The 18,604-nt window shown below is 44.6% G+C and overlaps 1 protein-coding gene across 16 annotated transcripts in view; it reads left to right on the plus strand.

Annotated features, from left to right (window-relative positions):
* The window catches only part of LOC126356142 (bromodomain-containing protein 8), a 482,606-nt gene that overhangs the window by 169,862 nt on the left and 294,140 nt on the right, over positions 1 to 18,604 (plus strand). For 13 of the 16 annotated variants that reach the window (XM_050006870.1, XM_050006868.1, XM_050006864.1 and 10 more), the window contains 2 exons: positions 3,016 to 3,112; positions 17,440 to 17,606. In XM_050006870.1, the coding sequence (XP_049862827.1) occupies positions 3,016 to 3,112; positions 17,440 to 17,606 (264 nt within the window). The remainder of the gene's footprint in view (positions 1 to 3,015; positions 3,113 to 17,439; positions 17,607 to 18,604) is intronic. The other 3 variants (XM_050006865.1, XM_050006862.1, XM_050006867.1) reach the window with 1 other exon arrangement.

An 18,604-nucleotide genomic window follows, 5' to 3' on the forward strand; every position in this document is an offset into this window, starting at 1 on the left:
AAAAGAGAGTAGATCGTAGCTGAGCGCTCACTGCATTAGCTTTGCTACACCTCGCTTCCAGTTCTTTCACTATGTTGCCATCCTGTGAGAATATGCATCCTATGTACTTGAAACTGTCCACCTGTTCTAACTTTGTTCCTCCTATTTGGCACTCAATCCGTTTATATTTCTTTCCCGCTGACATTACTTTCGTTTTGGAGATACTAATCTTCATACCATAGTCCTTACATTTCTGATCTAGCTCTGAAATATTACTGTGCAAACTTTCAATCGAATCTGCCATCACAACTAAGTCATCCGCATATGCAAGACTGCTAATTTTGTGTTCACATATCTTAATTTCACCCAGCCAGTCTATTGTTTTCAACATATGATCCATAAATAATATGAACAACAGTGGCGACAGGTTGCAGCCTTGTCTCACCCCTGAAACTACTCTGAACCATGAACTCAATTTACCGTGAACTCTAACTGCTGCCTGACTATCCATGTAAAGACCTTTAATTGCTTGCAAAAGTTTGCCTCCTATTCCATAATATCGTAGAACAGACAATAACTTCCTCCTAGGAAACCGGTCATATGCCTTTTCTAGATCTATAAAGCATAGATACAATTCCCTGTTCCACTCGTAACACTTCTCCATTATTTGCCGTAAGCTAAAGATCTGCTCCTGACAACCTCTAAGTGGCCTAAACCCACACTGATTTTCATCCAATTGGTCCTCAACTAATACTCGCACTTTCCTTTCAACAATACCTGAGAAGATTTTACCCACAACGCTGATTAAAGAGATACCTCTGTAGTTGTTATTATCTCTTTTGTTTCCATGCTTAAAGATTGGTGTGATTACTGCTTTTGTCAAGTCTGATGGAACCTGTCCTGACTCCCAGGCCATTTCAATTATCCTGTGTAGCCATTTAAGAGCTGAGATTCCACTGTATTTGATGAGTTCTGACTTAATTTCACCCACCCCCGCCGCTTTATTGCACTGCAATCTATTGACCATTTTCTCCACTTCCTCAAATGTGATCCTATTTCCACCATCTTTCCTGTCCCATTCTACATCAAAACCTGAAACATTACATTGAGCAACTCTTCAAAATATTCCCTCCATCTGCCCAAGGCATCCACAGGATTCTCCAGCAGTTTTCCTGAACTGTCCAAAATACTTGTCATTTCCTTCTTACCTCCCTTTCCAAGACTGCTAATTACACTCCAGAATGGTTTTCCGGCAGCTTGACCCGTAGTCTCCAACCTGTTTCCAAAGTCTTTCTAAGATTTCTTCTTGGATTCGGCTTAGATTCGGGGAAATTTTTTTTCCTTTATTTCGAGTCTCATTTTTCAGGCGCGGCTTAGATTTGAGTGTAGCTTAGATTCGAGTTAATACGGTAGTATATATATTCCTTACCCTCGTTCATTTATTTAAAGTTAGCGGACATTAAACTTAAGTTTTAAGCTATTAAACTGATTGATGGAAACTGCTATGTTCTGGTTGTGATAAATTCATTGGCATACTCTTTGCTTTTGAACCATGTTTTGTTAAAAAAATTTAATATTTTAATTTAACTTGATGATTATAATTTACAGAGGAAAGGTAACAACTCACCAATTAGTAGAGGTGTTGATTCATCAGCAAGCACATAAACAAGACAAAGAACTTTGCTAGCTTTTGAACGAATCCTCCTTCAGAGATATAGAGTACACTTACATACACACAAAGTGGAACAACTAAATCATATCCTTCGCCAAGTTTTCTACTATTTATCGCCGTACTAGTAAGTGAGAAACATAGTATGATCAATCATTACTGCCCCCTCCAAAGTGGGAATCTGTCTCCCACCCAATATGTTCAGTAGCCTAGTCCATCCCCATGCCACCTCACTGCTAATCCCCTGCCACATGAGTCATACACTTGCAGAAGATACAGGTGTGAGAGCTGTCTCATGCACCCATCTGACTGTCAATTTTACTCCTGTCTCATCGCAGACTAACCCTATACTGTCAAGAGGCAGGGCCACCAGTTACATACCAGCTCTGATGTAATTTCTGTGCGTGATCGCCACCTGAATGGATGGCCACCGCCAAACAGTGGCCAAGGGCAGAAGTGACCACCTGGTGGCAGAGCAATGACTGTTTAATTACCTATGACATGTGGATTCCCCCCGCCCATACCTTCTCTTAATTATGTGGATGGGAGTTGTCCTCGCATCTCATCCGTCAGGTTTGTAATTCTCATAGTTTCAATCCTCACCTCCAACTCTGATCCATGATCTCTAGTTCACTCATTTTGCACATGCAGCTTTCTCTCTGCAATTTCCATCTTCCTCTATTCTACTTCCACTTCACAATCCAGTTTCCACATCATTATGCACTGCAAACAGCTCCATCTGCCTGTGGCCAGAAAGAGCTCACAAGTGCCACATTTGTATCCTCTTCAGCTACAGGCTCTCTGCCCTTGCTGTTGGCCACCATTCCCCAAATCCATCCGAGACAGCCTCTCACCCTAATCTGCTAGTTGCAGTGCTGCCACAATATAGATGGCAAGGGCAATTTAACAGTTTGAGTATGTGTACTCTCTAGCTTTGACAAAAGATTGTCTGAAAGTTAGCAACATTCCCAGTCTTGTTTATGTGCCTGCCAACAACATAGTTCCTGTACAGTTCATTAAGTTATTACCATTACTCATTAAATTATTTACATTCAACCAGGACTTCACATTGCCGTATTTAATTTTATGTATATCTTGAAAAAATATTGCTGATGGGCTTACAGTTCTCTGCTTTCTTTCTTCTCATTATTTAGTGTACCCTATGTGAAGTGTTTACATTACCTGTGCCATACAAACTTCGTACTTAGAATATACATTGGAACCTCCGTTACTGTGAAGCATTCATGATCTCCAACACTCACCACAAATATTTTTAAGTGCTATATTGTCATGTTTATTTTCTTGTATAACATTCTGCAATGTCAGAAATCCCCCATTGTAATCCTTTCCATATTAAATGCCAACAGTGAAAGTGAAAAAACATCTTTCAAGGACATGTATGTGCAAAGTTCTACACGCAAAGATGCAAGGAAAACATATGGTGAAACACATACAGAAGCTCAGGTAAGTTAATTATGGTTTACTAATTTTATTATGTTATATAAATATAACATATAGGCCATATTCTTTTTGCACGTTAAAAGTGAGTAGTTAGTATTGAGTGTAGAGTTTGTTAATTTAATTTATTTTTGATCAATCATCCATGAAGTTCCTTAACGGGATACTCAGACACAATTAGAAGTATATACAGGCTACTTCAAAAAATACTTTACAGCTTTAAACATTCATATAAATTTACAGGGTGTACATAAAGTCTGGGAACACATTCAATTACTTATTGCACAAGAACCAAACATTGTACAGATATCATACATATGTCATTTTGAAGAGAGACCCTGAAAGTATATATATCGCCACGGTGTAGTTTGGTAATTTGCCGATAATCAGCGCTAATAGCAAACATGGCCATGCTACAGAAGGGACAGCTGTTTCATGAAATGGCCTCCCTGATCACCATATCTCACTCTATGTGACTTTTTTCTGTGGGGACACATTAAAGATCTGGTGTATGTACCACCTCTACCATGTGATGTAGCAGAGCTCCAGGAAAAAATATGGGAAGCGACTGCCACAGTTGACAATGCCATGCTGGGACGGGTATGGCAAGAATTCAATTACCGTATTGATGTCTGCCGGGTCACCCATGGTTCGCATATCAAATGTTTGTAAAAAAAACTTAAGAGTTTCTTTTCAAAATGCAATATGTATGACATCTGTACAATGTTTAGTTCTTGTGCAATAAATAATTGTAATGTTCCTGGACTTAATGTACACATTGTACTGAAATAAGATATAGAGTTGGATTTAGTGTTATTTTGTAGGGAAACACTGTGACAACACTCGCCTGCTTTGTTTTCTTCACTTTTTCCCTCGGTGTCAACGTACTGGCTGAAAAAATACGGTGTGGAGGTGCAACTACAGTCTACTGTAAATGATGTAGCTGACAGCTGCACAGTTGCATTTCACAGTCTTTTACTTTCACTCTTCTCAACCCCCCACAATAATACACAGCAGGCAAACCTCCACATACTGCTGCAGTAGTTTACTATTGTACATCTACAAGCAGTAAAAACCTAACCACAAAGTTCACTGTGCTTGAAGACTAGGAAGGTACATATGGAGCAGACACTGTCATTGTTTCAACACATGGCCTAATTGTGTAACATGTATTTCACAGTTAAAAATCAAATAGGAAAATCCAGGATGGAATTTCACAGTTAATTTGAAACATTGTTGTTCTAACCAACACAGGTTTCTTGTCTGAAACTGGGCCATGGTCTGACTGTCTCGGGACCAAAAATTGGGCCCTTAAACATCCTCACAATAATAGGCACTGAAACTACACATTGTTTGAAGTTTAATTTACAGACATTACAATTAATACTTAACTCATTAAATTAAATGAAGACATCAAAAAATTCTCTCCTCTTAATAGTTTCTTCTTCTACAAGGGTCAAGCCAAGTTGTGTGTTTAAATCATGAAGTCAACATATACCAGGCGATCAAAAAGTCACTATAAATTTGAAATTTAATAAACCATGGAATAATGTAGATAGAGAGGTAAAAATTGACACTCATGCTTGGAATGACACGGGGTTTTATTAGAACCACCCCATATTGCTAGACGTGTGAAAGATCTCTTCCGCGCGTCGTATGGTGATGATCATTTGCTCAGCCACCACTTTTGTCATTCTTGGCGGCTCAGGTCCCCAGACCTCAGTCCGTGCAATTATTGGCTTTGGGGTACCTTAAGTCCCAAGTGTATCGTGATCAATGGACATCTCTAGGGATGCTGAAAGACAACATCTGACACAAATGCCTCACACCTCCTGTGGAAAGAATAGGCCCGAGGTATTCCTGCCTGTCGTAAGAGGCGACTAAAAGGAGTTTAAATCATTTCGGCCTTCCATGTGATGGTCCCCCTTGGGGTTTGACCTCCATTTATCAAAATTCTACAGAAGTACAAGCCTTTTGGGGAAGGACGCCTTACGTGGTGTATCACTAGTCCTCACCTAGACCTTGGCACTCAACATTGGAACGGCGTTGTAACCGCACCCACTATTCCTCAAATTGGGTCTAAACGCCTGATGGGTTGCACAAGTTACGACCATAATGCGTCCCCATCTGCACCTACGATCATGATGGACTTTCCATGGCACCCGAAATCCAGCACGGTAGCCAGCCCGTTGTGGTGGGGTCGTCATGTATCCTCTAGCCCCCTGACAACACAGGGATCGTACCACTGATACCTGAGCTGCACCCTCCCCATGTCGGCCAAGGAGTAGATGCCCATCTCCTTGGGGCATCAGGACTCCCGGCAACGGTCATCCTGCCAGGTGGCCCTTGCTGAGGCTGGGTGGCGCCCGTGGGGGGAGACCCTGGTCGGAGTGGGTGGTATCGGGACGGACAGTTCGCAGATGATACGTCAACATGTATCGGGTCGATCTGCGGCCGATTCTTTTAAAAAGAAAGGTACTGTCTCTGGTTCTGGTTCTTGTGCCCTTTCCCATTTGGCCACTCCCTGGGAGGAAGCACAGGCCCGCCGGCTTGGGGCGAAGTACTTCCCCCGCTATTTAGTCTGTTCTCGGACCGATGGGGGGACTTTTGCCACCTCCAAGCCCATGTTCTTTGTCCAGCACATCGAGGACATCTTCGGGGAAATCGAGGCTCTCAGTAAAATGCGTTCGGGGTCCGTTCTTATAAAGATCACCTCTGCCACATAGTCGGCGGTGCTCCAGGCGTGAGACCGACTAGGGGACATCCCAGTGTCCATTGTCCCGCATCTGGCACTGAATAGGATGCAGGGGGTTATTTTTCATCGGGACCTCCTGCTGCAATCTGATGAGGAGCTCGGGGCCAACCTAGAGTGCCGAGGAGTGCATTTCGTCCGGCAAGTCCAGCGCTGCCCCAAAGACCGTTGCATCGACACCTGGGCCTTTATCCTCGCCTTAAAAGGGGACGTTCTCCCGGAGAAGGTAAAGGTGATGTGCTACCGGTGCGACATGCGACCTTACGTCCTGCCTCCTATGCGCTGCTTTCGGTGTTTGTGCTTCGGGCACGTTTTCACGGTGTGAGGCTGTGCCCCTTTGTGGCGATTGTGGACGTCCTCTTCGTGAGGAACATACATGCACCCCACCACTTCGGTGCGTCAATTGTCCTGGCCTCCACTCGCCTAGATCTTTAGACTGCCCCGCGTATCAGGAGGAGAAGAAGATTCAAGAATTAAAAACTTTGGACCGTCTCTCTTATTCTGAGGCCAGGAAGAAGTATGAGCGCCTCCATCCTGTGACGTTGACAACTTCGTTTGCCTCAGTTGTGTCCACTCCTTCCACAGTATCCTCACCCCTATCCTGTCCCTCCTCCACCTCCTCACCCCATCCTGGGTCTATGCCTCTGCCTCCCAAATCCCTCCCTCCCAAATCCTCATCCCTCACAGCCCCTGCCCCCTCTGCCCCAGGGGCCACCCTTCCTCCTCCCCCTGAGAAGCGATCCTCTTCTCAGACGTCCATTTGGGAAACGTTCCGACCCCGGCTTCTGAAGTCCGGCGTTCCAAAATGGACCCCGCGCCTGAGGACCTTCTACGGGTCCAGCCCACCATCCCCGTGCCTCATCGGACTTCCAAGAAGGCCTCCAAGAAGCAGTCTTTATCCCCCTCTCCACCCAGGCGCGTTTCGTCTGACGCTCCATCCGTGAGTCGCTGCTTCCGGCCGTCCTCAGTTTCGCCGGGACGCTCTGCTGCCAGGCGCTCAGCTGGCTTGTCGTCGGCGAATGATGCTGCCCCCCCTACACAACCCAGGAATGCGGCCGCAGCTGGCGACAACTCGATGGAACAGGATCCGCCTCCCGCCGGTTGTAGCGTTGTTCCCTCGAAACCTGGCCCTCCGCTGCTGTCGAGGTGACCAGCTCTTCACCAGTTTCGTTCCCCCTTTTTTTCTGACTAGCGATAGCTTTGTTACATTGGAACATAAGAGGTATTCGATCTAATCGGGAGGAATTACAACTGCTCCTCCGCCTGCACTGTCTGCTCGTCCTTGATCTCCAGGAAACCAAATTCCGCCCAACTGACCGTATTGCTTTTACCCACTATACCTCGGAGTGGTCTGACCTCACCCCTGTGGACGGTATTCCAGCTCATGGTGGGGTCATGTTGCTCGTTCGGGACGATGTCTATTACCATCCCATCCCATTGACCACCCCACTCCAAGCAATAGCTGTCCGTATTACTCTTTCTGCCTTTACTTTTTCTGTTTGTTCTGTCTACACTCCATCGTCATCCGCAGTTAGTCGGGCTGACATGATGCACCTGATTGTTCAACTTCCTCCGCCGTTTTTATTGTTTGGCGGCTTCAATGCCCATCATCCCCTTTGGGGCTCTCCTGCATCCTGTCAGAGAGGCTCCCTCTTGGCGGATGTCTTCAACCATCTCAATCTTGTCTGCCTCAATACTGGCACCCCGACTTTCCTCTCGTACCCTACTCATACCTACTCCCACTTGGACCTCTCGATCTGTTCTACCACTCTTGCCCGTCGGTTCGAGTGGTATGTCCTTTCTGACACCTATTCGAGTGACCATTTCCCCTGTGTCGTTCTTCTCTTGCACCACACTCCATCCCCACGTCCTTCGAGTTGGAACATACCGAAAGCTGACTGGGGACTTTACTCCTCCGTGGCGACCTTTCCGGACCACGATTTTCTCAGTTGTGACAGTCAGGTCGAATACCTCACGGCTGTTATCATCAATGCTGCCGAGCGTTCCATTCCTCGTACTACTTCTTCTTCACATCGCATTTCTGTCCCCTGGTGGAATGAGGCTTGTAGAGACGCTATCCGTGCTCGACGACGTGCTTTACGCAGCTTTCACCACTGTCGAATTGTATGGGATACAAACGACTCCGAGCGCAATGCCGTAGAGTCATCAACGACAGCAAAAAAGCTTGTTGGGCCTCTTTCACCAGCTCCTTTAACAGTTTTACTCTCTCTTCTGTCGTCAGGGGTGGCGTGCGCCAGCTGTCGGGCATTAAGGCCCTCTCCTCTGTACCTGGCATGACTTCAGGTAATGAGGTACTTGTTGATCCTGTGGATGTCTCCAACGCCTTCGGCCGCTTTTTCGCGGAAGTTTCAAGCTCCACCCATTACCTCCCTGCCTTCCTTCCCAGGAAAGAGGCAGAAGAGGCTCGACGACCTTCCTTCCACTCGCTGAATCTGGAAAATTATAATGCCCCCTTTACTATGCGGGAACTCAAAGGTGCACTTGCACTGTCCCGGTCCTCTGCTCCTGGGCCAGATGCCATTCACGTTCAGATGCTGACACACCTTTCTACAGCAGGCAAAAGCTTTCTTCTTCGTACCTACAATCGCGTCTGGACCGAAGGTCAAGTCCCCATGCGTTGGCATGACGCCGTCGTTGTTCCTATACCCAATCCCGGGAAGGATAGACACCTTACTTCTAGTAACCGCCCCATTTCTCTTACAAGCTGTGTCTGTAATGTGATGGAGCACATGGTTAACGCTCGATTAGTTTGGATTCTTGAACCTTGACGGCTACTTACCAATGTTCAATGTGGTTAGCGTCGCCGCCGCTCCGCTGGTGACCCCCTTGTGACCTTGTCGACATTCATCATGACCAACTTTTTGCAAAAACGCCAAACGGTAGCGGTGTTCTTCGATTTGGAGAAGGCTTATGATACCTGTTGGAGAGGAGGTATCCTCCGCACTATGCACAGTTGGGGTCTACGCAGTCGCCTGCCCCTTTTTATTGATTCCTTTTTAACAGATCGAAAGTTTAGGGTACGTGTGGGTTCCGTATTGTCTGACTTCTTCCTCCAGGAGAACGGAGTGCCTCAGGGCTCCGTCTTGAGCGTACCTCTTTTTGCCATAGCGATCAATCCAATTATAGATTGCATTCCACCTAATGTCTCAGGCTCTCTTTTTGTCAATGACTTCGCGATCTACTGCAGTGCCCAGAGAACATGCCTCCTGGAGCTCTGCCTTCAGCGTTGTCTTGACAGCCTATGCTCATGGAGTGTGGCTAATGGCTTCCGGTTCTCTGAAGAGAAGACGGTTTGCACCAACTTTTGGCGATATAAAGTGTTCCTTCCGCCACCCTTACATCTCGGTCCCGTTGTTCTCCCATTCGGGGAAACAACTAAGTTTCTAGGGCTCACACTGGACAGTAAACTTTGTTGGTCTCCGCACATCTCTTATTTCGCTGTCCGTTGTACACGTTCCCTTAATGTCCTCAGAGTTCTTAATGGTTCATCTTGGGGAGCGGATCGCACTGTCCTGCTTCACTTCTATCGGTCCATAGTCCGATCAAAGCTGGATTATGGGAGCCTCGTCTACTCGTCTGCTCGGCCATCCCTCTTATGCCGTCTCAACTCCATCCACCATCGGGGGTTAGGTCTTGCGGCCGGAGCATTTTACACTAATCCCGTCGAGAGTGTTAATGCTGAAGCTGCCGAATTACCATTGACCTACTGGCGCGGCATACTGCTTTGTCGGTATGCCTGCCGGCTGTTGTCAATGCCCGACCACCCCTCTTATCAGTTCTTCTTCGCCGATTCTCTCGACCATCGGTATGGGTTGTACGTGTCTGCCCTGCTGTCCCCTGGAGTCCACTTTCATCGCCTGCTTCGACAATTGGATTTTGACCTCCCTACCACCTTCAGAGAGGGCGAGACCCCGACACAACCTTGGCTCCAGGCTCCGGTTCATATTCATCTCAACCTGAGATTGCTCCCGAAGGAGGGTACTCTGGCTGCAGTGTATTGCTCACGGTTTGTCTAACTTCGTGCGCGACTTGCCAGACACACCTTTATTTACACTGATGTCTCCAAAACTGATGATGGTGTCGGCTGTGTCTTTGCCGTCAGGTCCGTCACCTCACCTCATGGCTCTTACCCTGGGTGTGTACGATGTGTGTGAGAAAAGTAATGAGGCTGATTCTTTTACCTACCCAGAGTTTTTTTTCCAAACAATATTGTTCCCATCAAAGTACAAGGGTAATCCCAATAGGTCTCCTATTTTTTCATAAGTTCATAGACCTGTTTATTTCTACAATGTTTTACAGCTTGAACATTTATCTATTTTCGACATAATCAACATTTCTGTCGATGCATTTTTGTAGACACTGTGGCAGTTTTTGTATGCCCATGTCATACCAGCTCATTACCATGCTGTGCACAAAGATATGATCCTCTTCTTTTCGGCCAAATGTTATTTTAACCTAGGGAACAGGTGATAGTCACTGGTCGACAAGTCAGGACTAAAGGGTGGTTGGGTGACTATGTTCCACTGAAACTGTTGGTAAGAGAGCAACGGTTTGCCGAGCGATGTGTGGGTGAGCATTGTCATGTAGAATGTGTACGCCCTTGCTCAACATTCCTCTTCTCCGGTTATTAATTGCCCATTTGAGTGTTTCCAGAGTCTCACAGTACCTGTCAGCGTCAGTTGTGGTTCCCGCAATTCAGCTCTGATGACGAGGTAAAAGAAGAGGTTCATAACTTTCTGAACAGCGTGGCGGCGAGCTGGTATGACATGGGCATATAAAATCTGCCACAGTGTCTACAAAAATGCTTCAACTGAAAGTGTGTTTATGTTGGAAAAATAGCTAAATGTTCAAGCCGTAAACTGATGTAAACCATTGTAGAAATAAATGGGTCTATGTACTTATTTAAAAAAATAGGAGACATTACTTTTGGGATTACCCTCATAATTCCCTTCAGCAGCTATGCAGCAACTTACTTGTTGTTGCCAGTCTTTGGTAGCAGTGCTGGAAGGCTTCAACTGGTAAAGTCTTTAACATGTTGGTCACATTCTGTTGAATGTTCTCCAGAGTCCAAAAATGGTGTCATTTTAAGACATTTTCAATTTTGGGAAATTAAGAAGTCACAAGGACTCAGAACAGGGGAATAGGGCAGCTGCAGAGCAACAGGAATGCCTTTAGTGTGTAAAAAAAAAATTCTGTGGTGGAAGTGGCCATGGGGCATTGTCATGATGTAGCATGATCAAAATTTGATGTTTGGTGAAAGGGTTTACATTTAATAGGTTACCCTCATTCTTATTGTTAAATGAAGGTCTGATCCCACAAGAGCATTCACACATTTGACATTTTTGCCGATTTGTGAAGTTGGAGGCTTCCTTGAATGATGTTCATCTTCATGTCTTCAACCCCATTTGTACCATTGAAAAACTTGTGCTCTTCATAAGGAATGTTTCCCTTAGGCCTATTTCAACCTTTCAAAGATCAAACTCACTGCTCATTGATTTCCTAAGTTTAACACAAAACTTGATGGTATAACATTGCTCTGAATTCTGCTGATCCATTTTCGTAAGACACACACACACACACACACACACACACACACACACACACACACACACACACACACACACACAACTTCACTGATAGTGCTCTCAAAAACCACAAAAACTCGGACTGGCTGTCTGTAAGGGATGAACACACCAGTCTACACAAGTAGAACAACGCAGCATTGCCTGATTCCTTACAGTGTTGTCAGTCTTATTACTTTTCTCACACACCTCGTAAGACCTGTCCAATACATCCTTCCACTACCACCTACTCTAGTCATATCACCGGGTTTCCTACTGATAAAATGTAGGGCCGCCTGCGAAAGCACCCATGTAGTCTACCGACCTAGAAGCAACCACTATTCAGCATTCCACGAGTACGTGGGCAGCTGGATCACCCAGTTGCCAAGCATGTCATGCAACACAGTGTGTTTGACTTCAACCGTTTCACAACTTAGATTCTTCTCTCCAGTGCCAGCTCCTGAAAATATGGTTTCAAAACCTATGCGGCATCTGCGGATGGTCACTTATAGACATCCGCCTTTGTGTGTCAACTGTGCTGAACATTCACCCACCACATTGCCAGTTTGTTGTTCCCAAAAATGAACAGATGATCAAGACTTATAAATCTATTGATCATTGCAAACACTATGTTTCATGAAAGAAGATTGTACACATGGAACAGACCTAATGAGACTGGAAAGTTTCTCATGACGAGGCAGAGGTTTCAAAACCCTATTATAAACTGCAAAATATTTTCAGGAACTAGTATTAGAGAAAATAACCCAGATGGCACATGTTGTGAAGCAGTTGAAGTCAAGTGCACCATGTTGCATGGCATGCTCAGCAACTGGGTGATCCAGCTGCCCATGTACTTGTAGAATGCTGAGTAGTGGTTGCTACTAAGTTGGTAGACCACGAGGCTGCTTTCACAGGCAGCCCTACATATTATCAGTAGGAAACCCCCGTGATATGACTGGAGTAGGTGGTAGCGAAAGGATATATTGGACAGGTTTTACGAGGTGTGTGAGAAAAGTAATACGACTGACAAAACTGTGAGGAATCGGGCCGCACTGTGTTGTTTTACTTTTGTTTGTTCATCCCTTCCAGATGCTCAGTCAGTTTTGGCTCCATACAGTTATAATGTGATTTTTGAGACCACCATCAGTGAAGTTTGTGTGTGTGTGTGTGTGTGTGTGTGTGTGTGTGTGTGTGTGTGTGTGTGTGTGTTACGAGAAAATGGAACAGTGGGATTTAGAGCAATTTTATGCCATCAAGTTGTGTGTTAAACTTGGGGAATCAGCGAGTTTGGTCTTTGAAAATTTGAATCAATCCTATGGGAAACATTCCTTATGAAGAGCACAAGTTTTTCACTGGTACAAACAATTTTTCCAGCGCTGAGAATACGTTGAAGATGAACATCGTTCAAGGAGGCCTCCAGCTCAACAAACCAATGAAAATGTTGAAGGTGTGGGTGATCTTGTGAGATCAGACCAATGTTTAACAGAGGCCTGATGCCAAACAGTGGCTGAAGGAGCCATGACGTGTGGGTTGCAGGGTTGCCCACTGTTCACCTGTCCCCACATTTACTGCAGATAACGTCTTGAACAAACCTCACCTGCCAAAGGTTGAGAAGGGAAAGAAGAAGAAAAAGAATAAAACTGGCAACAAGGCTCTTCTGGTTCCCCTACGCAGTCAGTTTCTGAGCTGATGTTTGTGGATGTGGTTCCTTTCCCAGTGGTGACAGGCAGCGATTCTACAGTGCAACTGATCCTCCTGGCCCCTTCATGACTAACCTTATCACCAGTCACATGATCATTCAGTGGAAATGTAATGGCTACTACTGTCGCCTGGTGGAAATAAAGTACCTTACGACTCCTTCTGATGTTTACATTCCTCTCCAATAAACACATTTTAGTAGTTACCGTTCTCCAATGCTCCATGGTTATTGTCCATTCTGTCGGAACCGCGATGGTCTGAGAGAACGTCTGGAAGGTTCTGTACTTTGGTTCATACAGATGTCGTCAATGAATGAATTCCCTTTCTTCGTTGGAGGCAATGGTGGTGGGGGTTGTAGACGACCTCGTGAGTGCTATTTACAATGTTTACCTACCTCCAGGCGGGCCTTTTACTTACATTGAATTGATCAAATTGATCCAACCATCTCCCCCCTGTCCCCCCCCCCCCCCCCCCCCCCCCTTTTTCTCCTGCGTGGGTACTTCAACACACACCACTTTGTTTGGTAGCAGCCTTCTAATTGACCAGCTTCTCACAGACCATGATCTGTATCTTCTCAGTGATGGTTCTTGTACCCACTTCATTGCCGCCTGTGGCACCTTTTCTGCTATCGATCTAAGGATCTCTTGCGCCTGATCATGTGATTTTGCTACATTGGTCACCACACGATATGAGCTTTGTAACAGTGACCACTCTCCAGTGATCCTGTCATTTGCTGCCAACATCAAACAGATCTACTACCACAGACTTTATTGATGAGGTTGTGCTTGGCATCTCAGGTAGGCAAATCTTTGTGGTTCATGGACCACCAACATTCAATAGCCATTTTGGGTCTTGTCCTACTTGGTGGTCTTTGTACCAATTTATCAGTTCTTGTAGAGCATCTTTTGACTTGCTTTGTGATAAGATCAGTCTCACTACCTTTCTGCTGCTGAAGTGACAAGTTGAAGACATCTCATTATGTTTCACTCCTCACCAACTGGACGTCTATAATGACCCTTCATTGACTTGGACCACTTCAGGTACATGTGCCTCGGCCCGTAACACAGCCCTAGCCGTGGTACAATTCACAGTCAGATGGTCCAACACACAAACATTTCCTAATGGCAACATGTCCTCAAGGTCTTCTGCTGTCTTTGGTTCCAAGGTGCCTTCCCCTCTCAGTGAAGAGATAGCATAGTTGTACCAATCCTTAAGCCAAGCAAGAACCTTACGTCTCTTGATAGTTATCGCCCGATAAAGTTGACCAACATACTCTGAAGGCTGCTTGAAATGATGGTTGCACAGTTCTTGAATCTTGCCGTCTTTTGTCCCCCTATCAGTGTGATTTCCAGGAGGGATGATCCACAACCGACCGTATGCTTAGGTTGCAAACAGCAATCTGACTGGCTTTTTCAAAATACCAACACCATGTCACAGTCTTTTTTTTTTTTTACCTGCAAAAGGTGTATGACACCACTTGGCATCATCACATTTTACCCACCCTCCATGACTGGGGCTTTCAAAGCCCCCAGCTAATTTTTATTCATCAATTTGTATCCCACTAGTTGTTCCGGTTTAGAGCTGGCACTTCACTCAGTTCGTCATGGATTCAAGAGAGTGGTGTCTCATAGGGCTCTATATTGAGTGTCACTCTTTTCCTTATTGCCATTAAAGTGTTAGTGACCTCTGTTGTGCTGCAGGTCATCCCTGTGTTTTATGTCGATTTTTGGATTTGGTACAACTCCCACTTAGTAGCCTCTGCTGAGTGCCAGCTCCTAGGTTCCATCTGGCATACCTTTGCGTGGGCCCTTACGCCTGGTTTCCAATTCTGTCTTACAAAAAAAAGGTATGTCATATGTTTCTCCCATTTTACCACAGGCTATACTGACCCGGAACTCTACTTATGTATGCAGCACCTGAACATTGTAGCACAGTCCTGTTTCTTGGGCCTCCTTTTTGATAAAACGCTAGTGTGGCTGCCCCATATTCATTACGTGAATACTTGCTGCATGCAGAAGCTTAATGATCCCTGCTTCCTTGCCCACACATCTTGGCGTGCAGATTGTGCTACTCTTACCATGTATGTACGAGACCTTGGTTTTATCCTGACTGGACTATGGTTGCCAGGTTTATGGCTCAACGGCTCCTTCAGCTTTAAAACCATTAGACACAGTCCACAATCTTGGTGTGCATCTGGCCACCAGTGCCTTTCAGACTAATCCTGTAGACAGTCTCCTTGCCGAAGCAGGCATGTTACCCCTTCAGATGGTACCACCTCTTGGTCTCCTATGCAATCACCATTTGACAATTCCCTGATCATCCCACATATCCCATTCTCTTTACATATGAGAGATCTTGTCCTCCTTGTACCTGCTCTTCAGTAGGACCACATAGTTTGAATGCACCAAGATCTCCATCTCCGCTCCTTGGATTGTGCTCCCCATGTTTTCTCCTGCACTCCCCCTTGAATGGTGCCCAGGCCACAGATTAGGACCAATATCTTCCAAGGTCCTAAAGCCTCAGTTACTCACATGACCGTTTGGCGCCTGTTACTTCCAGTTCTTAAAGAGGTCCAGGGTGCTATCATCTTTCGCATCAATGGTTCTTAAACTGCGGATCATTTGTCACATACTTTTACATCTGCCAATGTGGAATGCCATTCACTGCCGGGAACATGTAGAGTGTTTACGGCAGAGCTGACAGCTCTTCGGGGAACAGTCAGTTTCACTAAATGGGCCTCCCTTGATTGTGTTTTAATATGTACTGACTCATTGAGCACTCTCCTGACTGTTGACCAATGCTATTCTTGCCATTATTTGGTCTCGACTATTTGTGACCTTCTCGCTGACCTTCAGGTGTTCATGTGTCTTTTTCTCCGTCCCAGTTCGTGTGGGTATCCTGGGCAATGAACTGGCTGACTGTGTGGCTAAAGCAGCTCTTTCTTGCTCCCCCTTCACTTTGCCGTCCCCAATGCGGATTTGCAGGTGCACACGAGATATCTACTCACTCGGAAATGGAAGGTCATCTGGTGGGCTCTGCCCCATCTAATAAACTCTACACAATCTAAGAGACACATCTCTTGTCAACTTTCCCAGAATGCATCCACTGTATTATGTTGTCTCCACATCAGTCATACCGGGTTAGCCCATTGTTTTCTTTTGTGTAACTAACTACCTGCATTGTGGTTGTGAAGCCTTGCAGTAGGTAGCTCGTCTCTTGGTGGAATGCCTTCTCCTTTTGGCCCTCCGTGCTAAGTATGGACTTGTGGACTCGCTGCCACTAATATTGCCAGACGATTCATAGATGGTTTAATTTATTCTCAGTTATAATGTTTTAATCTACCTCCGGACCAGGGCCAAGGTATTTGGGAATGGGATGTCTTCCACTGTCTGCAGGGTGTGGAGGATCCCAATCGTACCTTATTCATCAGGCTGCTCTTTCACACCTCTTTTGCTCTGTTTTAATCACTTTTAGATTTGGTTTGTGTCCTTTTTTCTGCACTCTGTTTTCTGCACTCTGTTTTCTGCACTCTGTTTTCTGCACTCTGTTTTCTGCACTCTGTTTTCTGCACTCTGTTTTCTGCACTCTGTTTTCTGCACTCTGTTTTCTGCACTCTGTTTTCTGCACTCTGTTTTCTGCACTCGGTGTCACACTTTGTTGCTTAGTGGCCACTCCTGACCGTGTGGATTGTGTGAGACAGTGGGGTGGGAGGGGTGGGGGGCAGTGGTATGTGGGGACACACTTCCTGTTTGCATGCAGAGACCCAGGAGTGCCCATCTACTGTCTTCCCTAACTCCTTCATTTTGCTTTTATTACTTAAGGTACAAAATACGTCCTTTTTTTTAAAAAAAAATTTTTAATTTTTAATTTTTTTTATTTTTTTATTTTAGCATTCTCGCTTTCCCTTTTATTAATCTTCTGACTAGATTAGTAAATGTTCTCAGTGGCAGTCTCGACTTCCAGATGCACCACTCTTGCATCAAAGGACTGATGATGAAACCTTCAACCAACGAACGACTTTTACTTGATATTTGTAGCTGCAGATTTTGCCAGTTTCGTATACTTTTCACAGAAATTAATCTAGAAATTGTAAATTAGGATCCTGCAGAAACTGTTTCATTTTTAACTTGCATATGATAGTAGCAGTTTTTAAAAAGTAATGCCTCACAATAGTAACTACATTTTATCCATGATAAAGCTTGGAGAATTTTGTGTAATTATAATTATTACTTTTACAGTACCTTACACAATACTTTCTATAAATTAAGTCGTGCACAATAAAATGTTTGTTCTTTTGTTAGCAGGAGAATGCTAAGGGTGGAAAATTAGGTACTCATGCAATCCGGGCAGACACGCCATCAACAGAAGAAGAAAAAACAAGTGATGCAGAATCATCTAAACCATCCATTAAAAAGCGGTCAGCAGCAGCAACAGCTGATTCAGTCCCAAGTAGTCCTGGTTATCACACGTGAGTATGCGAATGCAATAAAATTTTGCTATGTTGTGTAATTGACTATTGTATTGTATAATCGCTAACTTGTAATTTTTATTACAAATCACACTTTAAGTAATATGTAGGAAATATGATTAGCTTAGTACATACGTGGAGTGTTGAGTGTCATCAAAATAGGGAGAAGCGTGGGGTTGTCATACGAAACAGTTTTATTACCTGTTGTTCTACTAAAATGTGCATTGTGTAGCAACATTAAATTGGTATTTATTAATAAAGGGAAGCCATAGAGAAGTTTAATAATAGAATTTACCCTCTAAATTTGTAACAGATATTTGTGCCAGTTTCCATAATCCTCATTGCAAGTGCTTACATTTCATCCTTAAATAGTGGCTGCAGTAATCTTTCTGTATAAACTACTCCAGTGTCAGTAATAAGTGCGCTAAATTTTCCTGTCGTGCTGACCATTTCATTTAGATTTCATCCAGTGTTCTACTGTGACTGTGATAAATGAAGTGTTTCAGAAATGACACAACCAGTTGCCTTCTGTACTGAGAAGATTTTTATTTTCCCATTACCATTTTCAAGTCGCGCAGTGGTGCGTGAGTTTCCACTTTCTGTTTTTTCATTGTCTTTATTGTATTTTTCACTTTCCATTATTGGTGGCTCTACAGTGGTTGAGACACTATTCACCTTCTGGAGGACCAGGGTTCAAATATCTGACCAGCTATACATATCTAGGTTTCCCACAGTTTCCCTAAATGCATATAAAGGATGGTTCGTAGGGAAAGGACACAACCAAATTCTTTCCCCACTTCCCTCTGTTCGAAACTTGTACTGTGTGTCTAATCATAAACTCATTCGTAGAAGGTTAAAACACCAATCTTATTTACTTTTTCTTTCTCCCACGCCGCAAGTCTTTTCTAGTTAATTCATGTGTCCCCCCCTCCTTTTTAAAAGGCACCTTCATAATATTGGCACTTTAGTATATTTATTTATTCAAATAACCCTTTTGG

Source organism: Schistocerca gregaria, chromosome 3 (assembly GCF_023897955.1).
Source record: "Schistocerca gregaria isolate iqSchGreg1 chromosome 3, iqSchGreg1.2, whole genome shotgun sequence".
Lineage (NCBI taxonomy): Eukaryota > Metazoa > Arthropoda > Insecta > Orthoptera > Acrididae > Schistocerca > Schistocerca gregaria.